Source organism: Leucopleurus acutus (assembly GCF_964270905.1).
Source record: "Leucopleurus acutus genome assembly, chromosome: 12".
NCBI lineage: Eukaryota > Metazoa > Chordata > Mammalia > Artiodactyla > Delphinidae > Leucopleurus > Leucopleurus acutus.
This window is the reverse complement of record NC_139154.1, coordinates 53,119,522-53,140,240: the sequence shown is the minus strand read 5'-3', so window position 1 is coordinate 53,140,240 and position 20,719 is coordinate 53,119,522. Positions and strand designations below refer to the sequence as shown.

The window sequence follows — 20,719 nt, the reverse complement described above, 5'->3', positions numbered from 1 at the left end:
TAGAACTGCCATACGACCCAGCAATCCCACTACTGGGCATGTACCCTGAGAAAACCATAATTCAAAAAGAATCATGTATCACAATGTTCACTGCAGCTCTATTAACAATATCAGGACATGGAAGCAACCTAAGTGTCCATCAACAGATGAACTGATAAAGAAGATGTGGCACATAGATAGAATGGAATATTACTCAGCCATAAAAAGAAAGGAAATTGAGTTATTTGTAGTGAGGTGGATGGACCTAGAGTCTGTCATACAGAGTGAAGTAAGTCAGAAAGAGAAAAATAAATACCGTATGCTAACACATATATATGGAATCTTAAAAAAAAAAAAAAGGTCATGAAGAACCTAGGGGCAGGATGGGAATAAAGATGCAGACCTACTAGAGAATGGACTTGAGGACATGGGGAGGGAGGGGGAAGGGTAAGCTGGGACAAAGTGAGAGATTGGCATGGACATACATACAATACCAAACGTAAAACAAATAGCTAGTGGGAAGCAGCCGCATAGCACAGGGAGATCAGCTCAGTGCTTTGTGTCCACCTAGAGGGGTGGGAGGGAGACACAAGAGGGAGGCGATATGGGGATGTATGTACATGTATAGGTGATTCACTTTGTTATAAAGCAGAAACTAACACACCACTGTAAAGCAATTATAGTCCAATTAAGATGTTAAAAAAAAAGAAAAAAAGAAATTTGGTGTTTTCAACTAGCAGCCTTTTGAGAATTAGGACAATTGCTACAGAACACTGTGCCTATTGCAACCATATACTTGTATGTGAAATGGAATTTCCACTATTTTCACATACTAGGGCAGAGGCCAGAAACCCCCTAAAAGTAAGTGGTAACATTTGTGTGTCTCTTTTTAAGGAAAGTTCTCTCATATCTCAAATCTCATTAACCAGAACTGCTGAAAGGTTACTCACTGAGTCAGTAGGTTTCTACAAGTGTATCATTTTTCATACACACTTTAACATTTCTATTGTTGTTGTGAAAGTTGAAATAAACTCTTTTATTTATAGTTAGAATATTTTATAAGTTAAAGAATCAATCCACTTCAGCAATTGTTGATAAGGAGTGTAACAAGATACCTTGAGAGCAAAAGGGAGACAGCTCTGCACGCCTCAGTAGGAGTTTCTCACTAAACTATGCCACCTGAGCTGATGCTTGGGCTCAGACCAGAAAGGGAGCTGTAATCATCTGTTGATGACATCTGAGGAAATGCCAGTAAGTACTAGAAAAAGTCAGTGAATACCACTTTAACTTACATTAAAAAGTAAATTTTAATATTATGACACACTATACAGAAGGCATGATTTTACTTAGCTAACAATTTCCCACCATATGCAACATTACCCCCATTTCCAGATAAGTAGCCAAGAAAATTATGTACCACCATCAAAGAGGATCTGGAGTGTTGTTTCTATTAAAAACAAATTTCCTTTCATTCTTATCATTATACATTTCAAATACTCTTCTTCCAGAGGTCACTAGGACCCTTTATATGACAGACAGCCAGTCTGCTCCTTTAAATATGAAGGAACTTTCACATAGTTGCTTTTTCTACACATCAATCAAGGCAACTCAGAGCTCTCCTGTGGATGCATAGTTGTTTGGCTACACTAAAGGCAAATCAAACAACGCCAACCCAGGTCAGGCTGACCTTATAAAAGTAAGGAACAAAGAAATATTATAAAAAAAACAAAACTATTCCCCCTTCTTAACAAACTGTTTAAAAGAGCATTCGTTGTTAAAATCAGTACCAAATAACTTTAAATTCCAAATGTAGTCTATAAATCATTCCCAGTAGAACAGCAGTCCAAATGCCCTGTCCTTGCTCTCTAGACCATTTAAAATCTGTCTCAAAGCTATTTTTCCCCAAGTCTTACTACTGCCTTAAACAAACCTTCCAACACAGCCAAATGAACCCAGTGCAGCTCACACATGGCCATCTCCTTGCCTTTGCTGGTGTTATCACTCCATCTAGATCCCATCTGTCTTTCAAGGCCCCTCTAATCCTCCCTTAGTGAACAAAGCCTTCTTTGACTGCTCTGTTCTAAATATTTTCTTCTTTTCTAAGCAGTTAGGGGATTTATTTATCTGTGCTATCAATTTGTAGTTTAAATTGCCTGGTACTGCTAATTACATTTTCATAAGTTTATCTGATCTTGGCTAAATTAAAAATTCCATGAAGGCAAGTCTTATGTTTTATACCTTTATTTCTTCCACAGTATCTAGCAGCATGCTTGGCAAATCCTGAGATTCTGGATCTCCTGCTATTACAACGCGCTCAAAGTTCTTTTCTCCAGTCTGCAAATTTTCACATAGAAAGCAGACACCAGAGAGATCAAGCTGATGGTCATTTGGTTGCCTCAAAAAAGAAAGATCTCCTGCATTCTGGAGATGCCAGTTCGTCAGTACCAGATGCACCTTTCACATGGTCATGAAAAGCAGACCTATTTAAAGCATACAAATTATTTTTGAACTGGATTTTTCATCCTTTAACATCATGTGAATTCATAATGTCAAAAGGCCTAACACCTGTAGTTTCAATGATGGCCAAAAGCCGAAGCACAAAGCCATGAGTCTGAGTAAGACTCCTCAGTATCAAATGTATCAACATCTTAGCTATAAGCCCCATATATTTCTCCTATCTGGGGACTGGAAGCTCCACTAAGGAGCTTTTCTTTCTTAAGGTTTTTTCCTTCACCTTACATTAATGCTCTCCATTATCACCAGCCTAATAAACAGCAAGATTCACTTTAAAAGTAAAATATACACAATGATGTCAGTGTCGTTTATTCCTTAAAATCGTTTATCAAATAACATTTAAATGATTTTGCTCTTGCCCAAAATGCTTTTCAGATTTTTTTATTATTTGATATACAAAGAAGATTAAAAGTAACTAAAATGCAAGTTATAAAGTATAATATAAGCACCTGTGAATCTGGGACTGGTTTTTTTGTTGTTGTTTTTGCCATACCTTGTGGCATGTGGGAATCTTACTTCTCCAACAAGGGATCGAACCCGCGTCCCCTGCATTGGAAGTGTGGAGTCTCAACCACTGGACTGCCAGGGAAGTCCCTGGGACTGGTTTTTTAACCTATCATTACCTTTATAAAACTCATCCATGTTGTTACTTATAGCTATAGTTCATTTATTTTCACTTCACTGTTGTATAATATTTCATACTTGTGATATAAGATATCACAGTTTATTTATCCCTTCTCCTGTCAACAAACATTTAGGCTGTTTACAGTTTGTTTGCCATTACAAACACTGCTATTGTTAAACATTCTTATACACATCCACTGATGCACATGCATGAGTTTCTTAGGTGTACTTCTAAGACTGGAATTTCCAGTTATACACAACTTCTTGGTGTTTTTGGACATCTCTCTGATGTGGATAAACATGGATTACATTATTTTTTAATTCTGCTTTTTAATTTCAAGTTATTTCTAGAAGTTACATTTTCTCTCCCAAATCATGAACATCTAATAACTAACATAAATTGCTAGGTTATCTTTGTGATTATACCCTATATTTCTGTAAACGTTTCACACATAGCTGTTATGCATTATGAATGAGAAAACTGCAATTCATCCTTTAATCTGTTGTTTGTTGACTCTCAACCACAGTGGCTTGCCTTCTCTTCTGTTTATTGATCTTTAATTATGAGCTCACTGCTCAATTTTTAAGTTGGGTTTAGGAGATGTTTTCCTCTAGACACACTGGCTTCTGCTGCCACAGCCAAGCAGCACCATGCAGTCACGATCACTTCAGACTTGCTTGCTTCAGTCTTAGCTCAGTGGAAAGTTCTGAAAGTGCTATTACTTCAAGTAACCCCATCCCTCACGGCTGCCTGCCGAGGCCTCGGCTCCCTGCCTCTCATTGCTGGCCCTGACCCCAGCTGCTGACGTCTCTGAGTGGCTATGCACATATGTACGTGTTTAAATCAGGTCTGAAGACTCCTTGGACGACACCTTTTCTACCTCTTGTGAGATTAGCAGTGTCTTAACACCGTGAAAGCCTCTGCTCTCTGGTCCAGGAGTCCCCCTTCTTCCTTTTATTTTAAGCCACGTCTTTAAATTTCGTAGCTCCTCCCTATTTCCTTTGCTGCTACAGACAATATGGGGCAAGACAAGGTTGAAACCCAGTAAGAGACACAGGGAGACCGACCAAAGTTTAAAGGTAGCCTGAGTATGCTCCAGAGGGCCTGTGTATACCTTCAACCCCAAATAAGGATGGTTATCTAGCAATGAGGCAATAATGGACTTTGCACATTTTCCATATAGTTTTGTGCCAGAGGTCTTTCAACTTCTTATTTTCAAATTCATTTTCTTCTTCAGAAGAGTTTCGAGAATAATACAAAGAATTCCCATACACCCTTCACCCAAGTGTTAACATTTTGCCACACAACCAATAGTCTGATCTGCAGGCCCAATACCGATTCTACTAAAGATGGCATTTACAGATTTAAAATAATTAAATTCTACTAATTAACTACTTTTACGTCCATTAACACAAGAAGTTACCTGAAATCATGTATTAGTATCTCACTTTATTTTATTGTATACACAAGTTTCCTGCCCTGTGCACTCCTAAGCATTACATTCATCCTAACTATCTTTCTATTTGTTGTTTCTGTTGACTCTCAATCATGAGAGGGAAAAAATTCAATTCAATAAACATTTTAATATCGACAACCTGGGTTGGATGCTAAGGGTCAAAGGGACCCCCAACTGGAGATCTATACAGTATATCCATCCACTCAATTTTAGGGTTTCTTTTGAACACAAGTTTCCAAAAATATTTGGGTAAAACTAGCTTGATTTTGCCTTGAAAAAGAAGTAAGCTTCATACTGAATGTGAACACTGAGCAATTTCCCATTGGGAATTTGTTCTTCTCCTTCTACATTCTTTCCATTTAACACTTTAGGTAGGTTGAGTATTTCTGGTGTACTTCATAAGTTGATGATAAGGACTAATCTACACGGAAACCGAAATCTACTTTGACAAACTAATCCATCTTAAATATTACAGCTCTAAATAACATACATGCATTTTCCCTTTTAGTTATTCTTAGTGACTTTAATGAAGTATATGATAGGTACAATAAAATAAACCCATATTTAGTATAGTGTTTGATCTGTGTCGACAAATGTATACACCACAAACATCAAGATATACAAAATTTCTATCAGCCACAAAAATTCCCTGGTTTCCTTGCACCTTTTTGCAATCAATCTGTGATCTATTTTCTGTGATTATGATTTAGTTTTGCCTATTCTAGAACTCTAATGAAATGGAATCATACAATCTGGCTTCTTTAACTCAAAATCATGTTTTTCTGATTTCATCCACATTGTTGCATGTATCAATACTTCCTTTTATTGCTGAGTATTATTTCTTTAGATGGATATACTGCAATTTATCATTTCCTTGTTGATGGACATTTGCACTGTTTCCAGTTTTAAGCTATTATGCATTAAACAACTATGAACATTTGTGTAAGTCTTTGTGGAGCCACATACTTTCATTTCACATAGACAAATACCTAGAGGTGGGATTGATGATTAACTGTATGAGAAAATGCCAAACTGTGTTCCAAAGTGGTTGTGCCATTTTATGTCACATTACATTTACAATGTATGAGAATTCCAACTACTCTGTATGGTAATATACCTTTTAAGTGGTGTATAGTGGTATATTGTTGCGGTTTTAATTTGCATTTTCCCAATGACTAGTGATATTAACAATCTTTCATTCTCTTAATGGTCATTCATATAACCTAATGTCATCAGGTAGTTTATTTTGTTTGTTTTTTTGTATTTTGTCCATAGTTTGTAATTTTTATCTGCAGACAGATAGGTCCAAAGAGCTTACTTGGCCATCACAGAAGCAAAAGTATTCCAAATAAATTTTAGACTCATCTTGTCAATTTCTGCAAAAATAGAAAAGAGAAGGGGGTTCTCCTGGATTCCAATTGCTACTGGATTTAAATTATAGCTCAATTTTGGGAGAACTGTCAACTCAATATTAAGCCTTCCAATCCATGAACATGGTAAGTCTCTCCATTTATTCAGATCTTCAATTTCTTAAAGCAATATTTGTCATTTTCAGTGTATGGGTCTTACACTTTAGTCAAATTCATCACTAAACATTTGGTGTTTTTATGCTATTGTAAGTAGTTTTAAAATTACTTTCCCAATTATTCACTGCTAGTATATATAAACATAACTGACTTTTTTATATTGACCTTGTATTCTCAGACCTTGCTTATTAGTTCCAGTAGCTTTCATGTCTATTCTTTATAGAGTTTCCCTATGTAACGAATTGTGCTATCTATGCAAAACAATAATTTTATATCTTCCTTTCCAATCTGCACTCCCTTTGTATCTTCTTAATGTTTTATTGCACTAGCTGGGATTTCCAGTTCAATGAAGAATAGAAGTGCCACTTTCCTGATCTTAGAGGAAAAACTAGTTTTTCATCAATAATGATTTTAACTCTGATTTTTCATAGATACCCTTTATCAGGTTGATATTCTCTTCTATTCATAGTTTACTAAGTTTTTACAATGAAAGAGTGTTGAATTTTTTCAAATGCTAAAATAAATAAATATAATGAGATAATCATTCAGCTTTTCTCCTTTACTACATTATAAGATGAATTGCAATGACTGTTTAATGTTAAACCAATTTTGCATTCCTGAGATAAACACTTATTTGGTCATAACTTACTATCCTTTTTATATACTGCTGTTTCATATATTTATTTTGCCCCAGATTTGTGGTTGTTTACAATGAGAGTTCAAATGCAGTACCAGTTACTCAAACATGGCTAGAAATAGACCCACAAATAAGCATTAACCTTAAGCCATGGTTAACTGTGAAGAAAGAAAGCTAGCAGTTACCAAAGTAGATGATGGTAAGAAAAGAGCCATGTAAGATCCCACAAATCCTATTACTCATTATTCTTTCTCTGTCTATTCTTGAAGTAAGATATATACAAGTAACCTAGTTCAACTCCAATCAAAAAAAAATATTTTAAGCCTCTGTTTAATAACAGTTAACCCACAAATGGAACAAAACATACCCATCTCCTGCTTCTTTAAAAGTTACCAAGTTATGACCCAGATATAGCTACAAGGCTCATGATCCGAATGCCTGTTAAATTAAAATGCATGAGTAACATCTGGGGAGACAAGTATTCAAACCAGAAAGAAAATCAAAACCCTGGGTTATCCTGCTTCATATAGACATGTCAACATGTAATGCGAAGTATCATGACTATCTCACAGTTATATTGCCTATCTTAAAAAATTAAAATTAAGAAATAAGTATGCCCTAGAAGAAAAAAAGGTATAATTTTTCTCTTCAAAAATGGTTAGCAAACTATTTTAATTCCATAGTTAAGTATTTATTAAGTAGCCTTAAAATTAATAGCAGAAGGAGAAAATACATACAATATAATGTGTAACGTTCAAAGGTCTTTTTCCATTTTTCATTTGCAGAGACCTTGGGGCTTCAGGCAGACAGTGAGAAGGCAGGCTGCCAGTACCAATTCACACTTAAGCAGAACTTTTGCCAATGAAAACTGAAACACCTGTATGAATTAACTAAATTGTTCCCATTTTCAACAATGAAAGGAAATTAAAGGCATTACTGAATGTCACTGACTTGGCTCATCTGAAAGGAAATAACGTAGACAACACAGCTAATTTTAAATTATCAAGCCGACACAACATAAATGACTCTCTAGAACAATGTGGGTTATTTTTACTATGAATCATTCAGTTTTCCTGAAATGTGAGGAAAGAATATCTCAGGAAGAGCATTACATAATAACAATATTAAAAAGGTAAAGTATTCTTCTTGGGAAAATCTTCTGCCATTGCTGAATTAAAACTTTTTCCCAACGTATCTCACATATATTTCAACATGCTACACCAACCTGGAAACAGTGGCAAAAATTCTTCCAAAAAAGAGATTTCACCATTATTTTAGTAAACTTTAGGATAGCACATGAAAACTGAACAAAATTCAGGACCAATAAGCCATTCATTTGTTCAGTAAGTACAAATCAAATGTTCAATAACTGTCATTCCTGTCCCTCCAAGTGCTCACAATACTCTGGCAGGGGACTGAGATTTCTACAGGACTTGCTCTTTTATCAACAGAGGAAGACACCTCACAGCCTCAAGAGTTCACAACTCCAGACCCTGGCCACCACGCCACAGCCATAGCATGGAAACGTGTGCTCAGGAAGGAAGAGGATGCTGCTTCTTTCCTCTCTACTCCCTTCTCTTCCACATCTACAGCCAATTCCAAACCGGCCTTATCCAGTTAGGAAGTCCTATTCCTTGAAAACAGTAGCGCGCTCCTACAAACCAGCAACCAGATAAGCTGACTCATTCCTGAATGCTACGGGGGCACCAGGCTCTATCTACCCACTCTGAAGTATTTTCACATACATTCTGTAATTTGATCCTCAAAACAAGTTTTCAGTGCCTAGGGAGGGACACATCACTCCTTCCCTCATTTCACTGAAGAGGAAGATGAAATAAGTGGTTATCCTAAGGATACACTAGGTAGTACGCTGGGTGGTGGTACTACCTATATGATGGAACTAAGTGGAGCAATGCAGCACCTTGCCGCAGGACAGAAATAAATCCTGTTTCTGGTTCTAGTGTACTTCATTCATTCCTGCATTTTGCATACTTCTCTTGAGCAACAACTGTGAGTAAAGCATTGAAGCACTGCAGTAGGCCTTGTAGAAGACCCAGAGAAGAACAGAGACCAGTGCCTAAAACTGGAAGTTTATAGCCTTATGGGGAAGATAAGACATACACATAAATAATTACAATACTGTAAGCCCAAATATGATCCTTGTTAAAAGAGAGTTCAGAAGCAGGGTAGCACTTAAAAGTGGTCCCTCTTGTCTCAAACACTCCTCTGGAGTTATATAGGATATAAATAAAGGATATTTATGTCCAGGACATACAGTTATATAGGATATAAATTTTAGTGAAATTCTTCATTGAAACCAGGGGCCACTTCTAATTCACCTTATTACCCACTTCAGAATCATGCACAAAGAAGGGATAAGAAGGACTGAATGACAAAAGGAAGAGCTGATTTGGGTTTTTCTGGTGTATTCCGTATGCTTCCTTTGGGATAAGAAATGGAATGCTTGGGGCTCCTCAAAGCCCTCCTCACTATAAGTTCCTTGCCTTACTTCTTACCAATTAAACATTTACTTGGCATTAACAAACTCATCTCTTTAGAAGAGTTAGGCCTGGCACTATAAAGCACTGTCACTGAACAGCTTTCCTCGAAAAAGAGATCAGTCCTCAGGTCAGTGCTGACTTGGAAGAGAGCTGGAGGAGGAGAGCAGAAAACTTATGTATTATAAAGCCCTGGGGGGAAAGTATGAAACCTGAGTTTATGACCTTCATTGCAAGTTAGGAGGGCTGAGTCACCTACCATCACAGGTTACCAGAGTTAATTACTTCAGAAGTACCTCACTGTGTAGAGGAACAAGAACAGGAAAAGAAGAAAGAAAGAGAGAGAGAAAGAGAAAAGAATCAGAAAAGAAATAAGAAAAGGTTAAAGAAAAGAATACACCCCACCCACAAAAAAACACTAAAAAAAAAGTTAACTGCTTGAATGTAAATAGTGTTTTAATGTCATTTCAGGATAACTGTGGATAATCTACATTCCACAATAATCTGTTTATGAAGCCAATCCCAAGAAGGTGTTACTGCTGACCACTGTCCCCATGAGAGGACAGAAGGAACACTTCCTATCATATGCTGCATCCTGTTTAGCTCAGTCATCAGAAGAAACACAAGCATCCTGGTCATCATTTATCATCTAGATGCTAGGTGACTGTCCCCATCCAGCTCTGTACTTCCCTACACTGACTCAAGCTCCCCATCATTCCAGACCCTCCATGTCCTTTCCTGTGCCTCACATCAGGAAGATCCATGTTCAACATCACCTTCCCATTGAGATCTTCCCCCACCTTCTTGTCTAAAACAGCCATCCCCGGGCTTCCCTGGTGGCGCAGTGGTTGAGAGTCCACCTGCCGATGAAGGGGACACGGGTTCATGCCCCGGTCCGGGAAGATCCCACAGGCTCTGCGCGTCCGGAGACTGTGCTCCGCAACGGGAGAGGCCACAGCAGTGAGAGGTCCACGTACCACAAATAAATAAATAAAATAAAACAGCCATCCCCAACCCATTCTTATTCCCTTATACTGTTTTATATTTACACTGAGCACTTCTATTAAATATCTATTTATTTTTTTGTCTACTGTGTTATTTCCCTCACAAGAGTGTAAACTGATGTAAACTCCAAGAGGGAAAAGACTGTTTACTGCTGTATCTCCAATAACCAGCACAATGCCTGGCAGATATTAAGTATTCAACTGATATTAGCTGAATGAATAAATGGGAGGTACGTAACAATTTTTAAAATATATCTTTTAAAAAATGTTTAACACTTTACTTGTCAAATTCCCTATAGCATACGTAATGACTAATTAGGGACATTCTACATAGTTACCTAAACACTCATATGCTATAATGAAAAACAGCAGATTTCTAAGAATACTTAAGTGAGAAAATAAAACAGGCACCCAGAGGACTCAGAAGATTAACATCCAACCAGTTCCAAAACTGTATGTAGAAAATAGTAACTTGCAAAATTTATTTTACAGTACAAAGTAAGCTAGCTTTCCTTTCTACCAGATAAAAGTGCTTTATTTTTGCCTTATCTGAAAAATAACAAAGGAAGAAAACACCAGAATTCTAACTTGATCCCTAACTATGATAATAAAAATGTCTTTGAAAAAATGATGTATCTTAAGCAACTTGTGTTCATTAAAGACGTGTGTATCTTCTTCTTATCCATAAAGCTAAAAAGATACTGACTGACCTCTTGCTCTCTGACCTTCCTCTTCTAGAAAAGCCTTCTTTGATCATGAATCCTCAAACATCAATTACTCTATCTTTCCTTTTCACTGCCATTCTTCTCTAACTGTGGTCTTCATCTATCAATTTTATTTTCTTACACCCCATTCCCTCAATTCTCTGTAGTGAGGTGACTACCCAGCTATTCCACTGAAACTGTCATAGAGATAAGCAACGCAAAACATCAAAGCCTCAGCCTTTCCTCCAGACTGCTCTCCACTGCTGAACGCTGACAAGTACCCCTGGCTCTTGACACTGCCTCCTGCCTCAGCCTCCAAAACCCATTCCCTCTGCTGGTTCTCATCCTCGCTCTCTGAAGTCCTCTTTCTCATCACATCCGTGTCGCATCACCTTCAATCTGAGACGAAAGAGTTGCACACTATACTGGCTTTGGAGTAAAGGTTCAAACTCTTGCTCTGTCACTTCATTTATTCATTCAACAAGTATTTATTGAGCACCTATTATGTGTGAGATACTGGACTAGGCCCTGGGATCAAACAAACAGCAAGAAATATTTGGTCACCGCCCCGAAATCTAAGCAAGTGCAAAGAAGAATGCTTACGTCTAAATCAGCAGCAAGATATATGCAGCTTGGAAACTAAAATGATGAGCTTTTTTCCCTTCAATTTCCTTAGGTGGCAGTGTTTCATCATGAGCAATCTGAGGCAAGAATATACCAGAGGCAAAATAATTTACAAGGAAAAAAAGAAAAAAAAAAAGAAATGTAAAGGAAAAAGACATTACTCACGGATGTAAATGCCAGCAGCTCCTCTTCAGTTAACTTATGCACTGGGTTATTCTTCTGGAGATTTGTGCTTTACATTGAAAAAAAAAAAGCAAATTAATTCCAGAATGCATGTCATAATGAATGAAATATAATTTTTAAAAGGCAAGTAAACTATATTTACATATTTGAAAGCACATATTTTAATATTACTGCATTATATAGAAATGTAGAGATGAGTGTGCCAAGGTTAAGTACAAAAAGTAATAAAATGCTGAGAAATGAAATGTGGTTGGTGTACAAAATATCAACACAATTTATTTTATAAGAAAAAAATGAAATCCAATCTGTGTCACTCCACAAAGAAAATGAAAAGAATATAGCAACAACTCCTATTTATCAAACTCATACAAAAAAAAATTTAGTATCACCATGAGACAGGCAAAAATTAAGAAGTTGTCAAAGAGGCAGATGATTTGATTGGATAATCTTGGAAAACAATTTAGCATTATCTTGTAAAGTGAACATTCATATATCCTAATCTCAGTAATTCCAGCCTAGGTATAGAGCTGAGAGAAATTCTTCAACAGGTGTACCAGGAATCATACACACGAATATCCATAGTAATATTGTGTGTAATAGGAAAAATCTGTTAACAATCCAGATGTCCAAAAAAGAAACCAATAAATTGTAAAATATTCACCCAATGGAATGTTATACGGCAAAGTAAATTTCAGCTTTGTATAACAACATGGATGAGGCACAGAAAGACACTAGTGAGAGAAAAAAGCAAAGCACAGAAAACTACATATAGTAAGATAGCGCTTTTATAAAGCACGAAAACAAACAAAATGAAGCAACTGACTTAGAGGTATAAAAGATGTGAATAAATATATTTTTTGAAAAAGCAAGAAAAAGACAAAATTCAGGACAGTGATTACCTTTTAAAGAGAGGCAGGAAGATGAGATGGGAAAGAAGCACACAGACTGAGCAGGTGGTATTTGCAATCTTCTAGTTTTTAAATTGGGCGGTGGGTTCAGTTTATTATATTATATAACTTATATTTATATATTACATAAGTTATTTTGTATGCAAATATTACTTGTATTAAGAATGAAAAGAAAATACCACCTCACAAAATAGTACCACTTCCTCATAATTTTCCATACTGTTGGAGGATTTTATAATGAGCATAAAATGTTTACATAATAATTGTTAAATGAACATATTGTTGGTAAAAAAAAATAAATGAATGGAAGGAAGGAATTATAAAATCATTTTATGTTGTACACCTGAAATTAATACAATGTTATGTCTCAAATTTACCTCATTTGAAAACATACACACACACAATACACACATACATACTTAGACATTTCTAGTTTGCACAAAGGAATTATGTTATCAGTTGGCAAGATGATCCAAATAACCCCTAAGCTCCTTTCGGTTCTAATACTATGACTCTGATAAGTGAACAAAAACAAAAGTCATTCTAAAATAAGAACCTCAACCAAAATGGATGAAAATTCATCCCTTACATACAAAATTCCAATCTTAACTTCACTGCATAAAGTATATAGATAAAGTTGAAATGCTACAGGCTCATTACAAGTAATTATGATACAGTAACTGAATCAGGCCACCACTCTTCACTGTAACTTACTAAGGCTTAGAATATATTACTCTGCATATCTGAAAATCAGACTACTAATTCAAAAGCAATTACCCTTCTCACTCCAGTTGTCTGAATTACTGAAGGATTGCTGTATTTTAAGGAATTTCTCCCCCAGTTACTTTACATAAAAGCAATCAGGTACATTGATGTATGAGACACGTGGCCTCCAGGTAAAATCAAATTCAAGCAGGAGGCCAGTGAAGCAAAGGAGTTGAAGAAAAGGAGCATGAAGCTGGCCCCACAGTTTGGTCAATCCACCATCTATATGAATTCCCCCTATGTCTCCTTTCCAAAGAACCCAGCCCACCACAATGTCCAAATCACCTCTTCACAGGGGTTAGTGGCCACGGAGGTCACGCAGAGATCAGACAGTATAATAAAATCACGACCCCCACATGCAAATCATCAATTCACAGATGTTCCAACCCAGGGGTTTATAAAGTGCATCAGATGCCCCAAGATTCAGAATATAATCAAGTAGTTTCTACCAAACAATGAAGATTTAAATTGCCCATGAAATCCATTCGGCACTTTTAATTGTTCTATATATTGAGATTCTACCAAGATCATATTTGGGGGAAAAAAAGTATTTGCAGACAAGCATTTTCTTGGTTTTTCAGTCCTCTCTCAACTGTGAAGTCAAACTCAGTAAAGCTAAAGCACAACTGAGAGAAGCCTGGGAATATATATATTGGGTTTGATTTAGTTTCCTGTTGAGTTTGCCAAAATAATCTTTTAAGAAATAGCATAAAGGAAAACTCAGAATTTGGGTCCGTAAAACCTGGATTCAAGCCCTAAATGCTGTACTGTAATTCTGATTGAGTCATTTTGCCATTTAAACCCTGATTTCCCATCTGAAAAATGGAGAAAAACAACAACCTCTAGGACTGTTAGAACATTAATGAGGGATAGTGTGAAAGTACATGGTATAATTCCTAGCACATAACACTGCTTGTAAATGATTACTGTTTATATTATTTATACACTAAGTATCATTATGAATTGAACAAATAATTCTTTGGCAGTAAGCATAAATTCTGTCACTGGAATAAAATAATGTGATAAGACAACTGATTTGGATTAGAAACAGAACTCTGCATGTGTGATTCTTTTTAATCAAACAAAAGGGGACTGTAGAACTGAATTTAACTTTTGTATAAATGAAAACCTACTGTTAGTGTAAAGGAGATAAAATGCTATGAGGTGAACACAGAAAGATAAGTTCTACTGAGCTAAAACACAAATTTTTTTATAAATGCTCCCTTTATTAAATTGCCTATTACTAATTTAACCAGTCTCAATATTATAACTTTGTGAAATAGCCTATTTTGAACATTACTAAATCTCCAGATGAGAAATGGGATATTTATATACTCTAAAAGACCATGTTAATAACAAAAGTTAAAAAAGAATAACTTTACATTGGAGAAGCCTGGCAGACCCCACTTTAATCACGTGATCAAACTTAACATGGCCAGTAGAAGAACAAATCAAAATTGTTTTCTACCTGCTGGGATGCAATAAGAACCACAAACCTCCATTTTCTGATACCCCTGATAATGATACAAAATGTGAAACTAATCCTTTTTTTTTTTAAATCAGACAAATTCAAACTGAGAGTAAGCCTACAGAATAACTGGCTTATAAATTTTAGGTGTCAAGATCATGAAAGTCAAGCAAAAATGAAGAACTATTCCAGATTGATAGAAACTAAAGGGACATGACAACTAAATGTAACACATATGTTCTAGACTGGATCCTGTACTATAAAGGAGATTATTGGGACAACTGGCAAAACTTGAATGGCGTCTGAGTAGGAAGTGACAGTAAAGTATGAATGTTAAATTTCCTGATTTTGATAGCTGTATTATGGCTATGCACAAAAGCTCCCTTGTTTGTTGAAAACACACACTAAAGTATTCAGGGGTGATAGAATATCATGTTGGAAAATTATTCTCAAAAAAGTTATTTCCAATGCCTTGCCCTTGCCACTTTTTTCCAAATTTGAAATTATTTCAAAATAGAAAAATAAAATAAAATGAAAAACTATTTCTACCACACATAAGGTTCTCTTGTATTAAAAACAAATTCTAGGGACTTCCCTAGAGGTCTAGTGGTTAAGACTTCACCTTCCAATGCAGGGGGTGCGGGTTTGATCTCTGGTCGGGAAGTGAAGATCCCACATGCCTCGGGGCCAAAAAGACAAAACATAAAACAGAAGTAATATTGTAACAAATTTGAAAAAGATTTTAAAAATGGTCCACATCAAAAAGTCTTTAAAAAATAAAATAAAAAAAAATAATTCCACACTCTGAACGTAAATATCCTCAAAGGTCAAAACAGTCACCTATCCTAAATACTTCATTAAGAGTCTATTCCTAGCCAAGGTTAACCAAAGAAATTTTGTTTCTGAAGAAAAGAGAAGGATAAGTATACCAACTTACAGGAGATTCCTGAGATTCCTCATTTCTAACTCTAATTGGTTGCCCAAGTATTCTTCATCTTCATAAGCCATGACAAGATTCTCTATTCATCCACAACTCTGGGGGCCTACTCGAACAAAGATTTCCCCAACACAAGAGAACCAATATGCCAGAAGTTTAAGGTAGCCAAGTAAGTCATTAACTCACCAGATTCCAAGGATAACAGCAAGCTCTTCAGCACACAGGTCAGGCATCTGAGACTGTTCACAATCTGCTAACTTTATCTCATTTAGAACAGTATCATCATTGAGCTCAATATTCTGGTGGAATACAAAAGAAACTACTTAGAACAAAAAATTAATTCTGATTCATTCAACAGACTATACACAACAGATTGCTGGGGGGGTAACATCTTTTTGTTCAAGATTTTACAATGTCTATATATGGTCAATAGGCTGCTTCTTGTGAAACACATATTTGGAGACAATTTACTGTGCAGAAATGGAGGACACGCATCTACGCCTCAGATGCACTGACAACATCAATAACAGGGAATGACTGCTATTGTTGATTCAGCCTAGTAGGCAAAAGCCCCTCTAACACATCAGGATTCAAAACCAGATCTTTCTACTCTGATTCTAAATTATAATCTAAAACATCAACTGCCAACTCTGTTTCTCAATAGGATTTAGAATAGGCAAAACAATTTGAGAAAGGAATAAAACCTGAAGACTTAGAGAACTTGGTAGAGTACTTGATTTCAGAATTACTACAAAGCCAAGACAGTGTTGTACTAGCATGAAGACAGACATATAGATGAAAGGAATAGAATAAAGTCCAAAATTTTAGACCCATGTTGTATGGTCAATTGATTTTCAAAGGTGTCTAGGTGAGTCAAACAAAGGAAAGGTTTTTCAATAAATGATGTTAGAACAACTGTACATCCATTTGGGAAAAAATGACCCTCCGCCCTGATCTCACACCATACACAAAAATTAAATCAAAATTAATCAGAGACCTTACTGTAGAAGCTAACACTAAAAAACTTCTAGGAAAAAAAATCATAGGAGAAAAGCTTTGCCACTTTGGGGTAGGCAGACAGTCCTTAATTAGGACACAAAATACTCGAACCATCAAAGAAAAACTTAATAAATTGGACTTCAGCAAATTAAAACTTCTGCTCTTCGAAAACATTGTTAAGAAAATGAAAAGCCAAGTTACAGACTCAGAACATATTCACAAAACAAATATCTGAAAAAAGGCTTGTATTCAGAATATGGAATTACAACTTAAGAAGAAGATAAACAACCCAACATAAAAATGGACAAAAGATTTGTACAGACACTTCACAAAAGAATGGGCAGTAAGCACATAAAAAGATCCTCAACAACAGTAGTCAAAAGGGAAATACCAATTAAAATCAGAATGAACTACTAGTACACACACATTAGAATAGATAAAATTTAAAAGACTGACAATACTAATTGTTGACAAGGATCTGGAACAATCAGAACTTTCATACATTGCTGGTAGAAATGTAAAATGGTACAACCATAGAAAACAGTTTGCTAGTTTCTTATAATAAACATATTTACCATATGAGCTATCAGTTCCACTCCTATGTAGTTATCTATGAGAAACAAAAACATATGTCCACCCAAAAACATGTGTGTGTGTGTGTGTGTGTGTGTGTGTGTGTATATATATATATATATATGTATATAAATAAAAAAGTGTTCATAACAGTTTTATCTGTAATAACCCTAAACTGGAAACAACCCAAATGTCTGTCAACAGGTAAACAGATTAAAAAGAAAAATTATGCTATATGCATTTAATAAAATTCTAATCAGAAACAAAAAGGAAGTACTGACACATGCAACTACATAGATATATCTCAACTGCTGAGCAAAAGAGGCCAGATACAAAAGAGTACATACTGTAGGATTCCAGTCACATGAAATTCTAGAAAAGGCAAACTACCTGTAGCCACAGAAAGCAGATCAATGACTCTTTAGGGCCAGAGAGGATGGGGAATTAACTGCAAAGGGGCAGGATGGAACTTTCTAGGGTAATGAAATGTATCTTGACTGTAATGGTTGTGTGTATATATTTTTCAAATCTCAGCAAACTGTACAATTAAAAATTTTCTGTGTATAAGTTATATCTCAATAAAAAGGATTTTTTAAAAAATTAATCATCAAAAAATAGTAAAATCACGATGAGAAACCACTACACACAACTCACCAGAATAGCAAAAAAATTTTACCAAGCACTGGCAAGGATGCAGAGCAGCTGGTGCTCTCATACACTGATGGTGGGAATGTGAAATAGTACAACCACTTTGGAAAACACTTCGGCAGTTTCTCAAGTTGAAAATACACTTACCACACAACCTAGCCCTTCCATTCCTCGGCATTTACCCCTGAGAATTAAAAACATACGTTCACACAAAGACTTACACATGAATGTTCCAAGCAGCTTTATTCATAACAGCCAAAAACTAAAAATTGCTCGATTGTCTACCAAGAGGTGAATGGATAAACACACTGTGGCTTACCCATACAATGAAATAACTCAGCAATAAACAGGAGCTAACTATTGGTATCAAAATATAGATGAATCTCAAAACATTATGCTAAGTGAAAGAAACCAGACACAGAAGAGTCATACTATATGATTCCATTTGTTTGAGATTCTAGGAAAAAACAGCTCTAATCTGTGACAGAAAGCAGACCAGTGGGAGGGAAAGTGATTGACTGCAAAGGAGTATGGATGGACTTCTTGGCCTAATGGAAATGGTTCTGTATTTTGATTACAGTGGTGATTACATGGGTCTACCTATTTGTCAAAACTCATCAAATTGGACACTTAAAATAAGTGCATTTTATTTTATGTAAATTATTCCTCAATAAACCTGATTTAAATTTTTTTCTAATTCAATAGAAGTAGTAGCTAAAACTAGGAAGACTTTAAACTGTAGGCCTAGCACTATCTATAAGGTTTCGAGAAAAGAGTACAACAACCTCCAACAACTGCTGACAGGAGAAACACACAACTTTAGGTGGCTACTCAGGCTCCACTGAAAAAGTGTCTCCTCCTCCCTGACCCGCACAACCTCAAAAGGCAGAGCTGGCAGGTGCACAGCGCACCCTGGTGGCCAACCATTTTCAATACAAGCCTTTCATATTTTTTTTTAGGAAGCTACTTATGTAATTCTAAATTTTCTAACAGCTACACTTTAAAAAGTAAAAAAAAAATAATAATAAGTGATTTAACCTAATACATCAAAAATATTATCCTTGTAACATGTATCAACAGAAAATAATTAATTAGATACTATACACTCTTTCATACACAGCTTATGAAATCTAGTACATCTTTTACACTTACACTTCAGCACATCAAAGTTTGGACCAATCAATTTTCAAGTGATTAATAACCATATGTGGCTACCATATTGGACAGTGCAGCTCCAGAGTATCCAAATCTCTCACCTTTTCACATCCAGATAGGGTTGTATCAACCTGCTTTTAATATCCAATGTTTGTGGAGCACCTTTATAGATCTAATCTGATCCCTTAAAGAAAGTGTGATGTGGGGACTTCCCTGGTGGTCCAGTGGTTAAGAATCCGCCGTCCAATGCAGGGTTCAATCTCTGTCCGGGGAACTAAGATCCCACATGCCACGGGGCAACTAAGCCCGCATGCCACAACGAGAGAGAAGCCCGCGCACTGCAACCAAGAGCCCCCGTGCCGCAACTAAGACACCACGTTCCGCAACTAAGACCCATCACAGCCGAATAAATAAATAAATATTTTTTTTTAAAAAGTGTGATGTGGGGAAAAACAAATGAGGAGGCTTAAAATACAATAACTTTCCCAGGTTCTCACCTCGGTTAGACAATAAAGATGTGACAGGGACCCAAGTCTCCACCTCCCAGCAAGGACTCCTTCCCCTCCAGCCCCCACAGAAGACCTGAGACAGGTCAGCCTTAACAACAAGGCATTATTTATTACTCTTCAGCTACAAACAGGTGATCAAAATAGTTTCAATCTTCATTCAAGATACTCTGCGTTCCTATTCAGCTCTTTTCGAAATTAAAACTGGTTGGCTGCACTACCTACTTGCCTATGTGTTCTACAAGCCACAAATTTAAAATACTGTTCTGCTTTAGTCCCACTCCAACCTCATAAAGTTCTACTGAATCAAAAATTTAGCTAGTCTTTCAGACCTCCTAGTCAAGTGATGCTTATGATACTGTTATTGCTCACCCATCATAAATTTGTTTCTTCTTTTAATGCTGCCCTTGCTGTGTAATAAACGTTATATCTAGACAATCAAACTAAAGCCTGAAACTGCAAGAGTGTGGACTTTTGGACAGACTTTGTTTTTGCACATAACCTTGTCCAATCCTGCAACAGAGGCCAGTCACATAAGGCACAGATCTGGATTGTCCTGTATTATTGCATTTTTCTTGTTCTGAATATCCTTGACATTACAGCTGACAAAAATGAAAATTGATATTGCAGATGTTTTCTGAAACCTTTAAAGCTAAAATCACATGCAAGAACTGACTTTGCAACTACTCATATTGACACCCTTTCAATCTGTATGAACGCTTTGGGTTGTGTAGAAGCAGCAAATCAATGGGTGCCGTTTTATCTTTAGTTAAACACCATCCTGGTGTATTCATTTACACCATCTTATATGTGACACACTGCTGTACAATGTGTAATTCTGTGATCTTTATTTCCCTTTGTATTCATTTTAAGCATCTTTATAAATTGCTGTATTGTGCTTAATGTAAAAAAAAGAGAAAAAGAAATTAGCACGTAATTTATCTCCAATTCATGGGACACACCATATTCAGCATTTAATGTATATTTCTTTTCAATGATGCTGATCATGT

The 20,719-nt window shown here is 36.1% G+C and overlaps 1 protein-coding gene across 1 annotated transcript in view; it reads right to left on the bottom strand.

Annotated features, from left to right (window-relative positions):
- TTC27 (tetratricopeptide repeat domain 27) overlaps positions 1-20,719 on the bottom strand; it is a 186,848-nt gene that overhangs the window by 118,823 nt on the left and 47,306 nt on the right. The window contains exons 8-9 of the mRNA XM_082852062.1: positions 16,015-16,127; positions 11,733-11,799 (exon numbers count right to left, since the gene is read on the bottom strand). Of these exons, the coding sequence (XP_082708188.1) occupies positions 11,733-11,799; positions 16,015-16,127 (180 nt within the window). The remainder of the gene's footprint in view (positions 1-11,732; positions 11,800-16,014; positions 16,128-20,719) is intronic.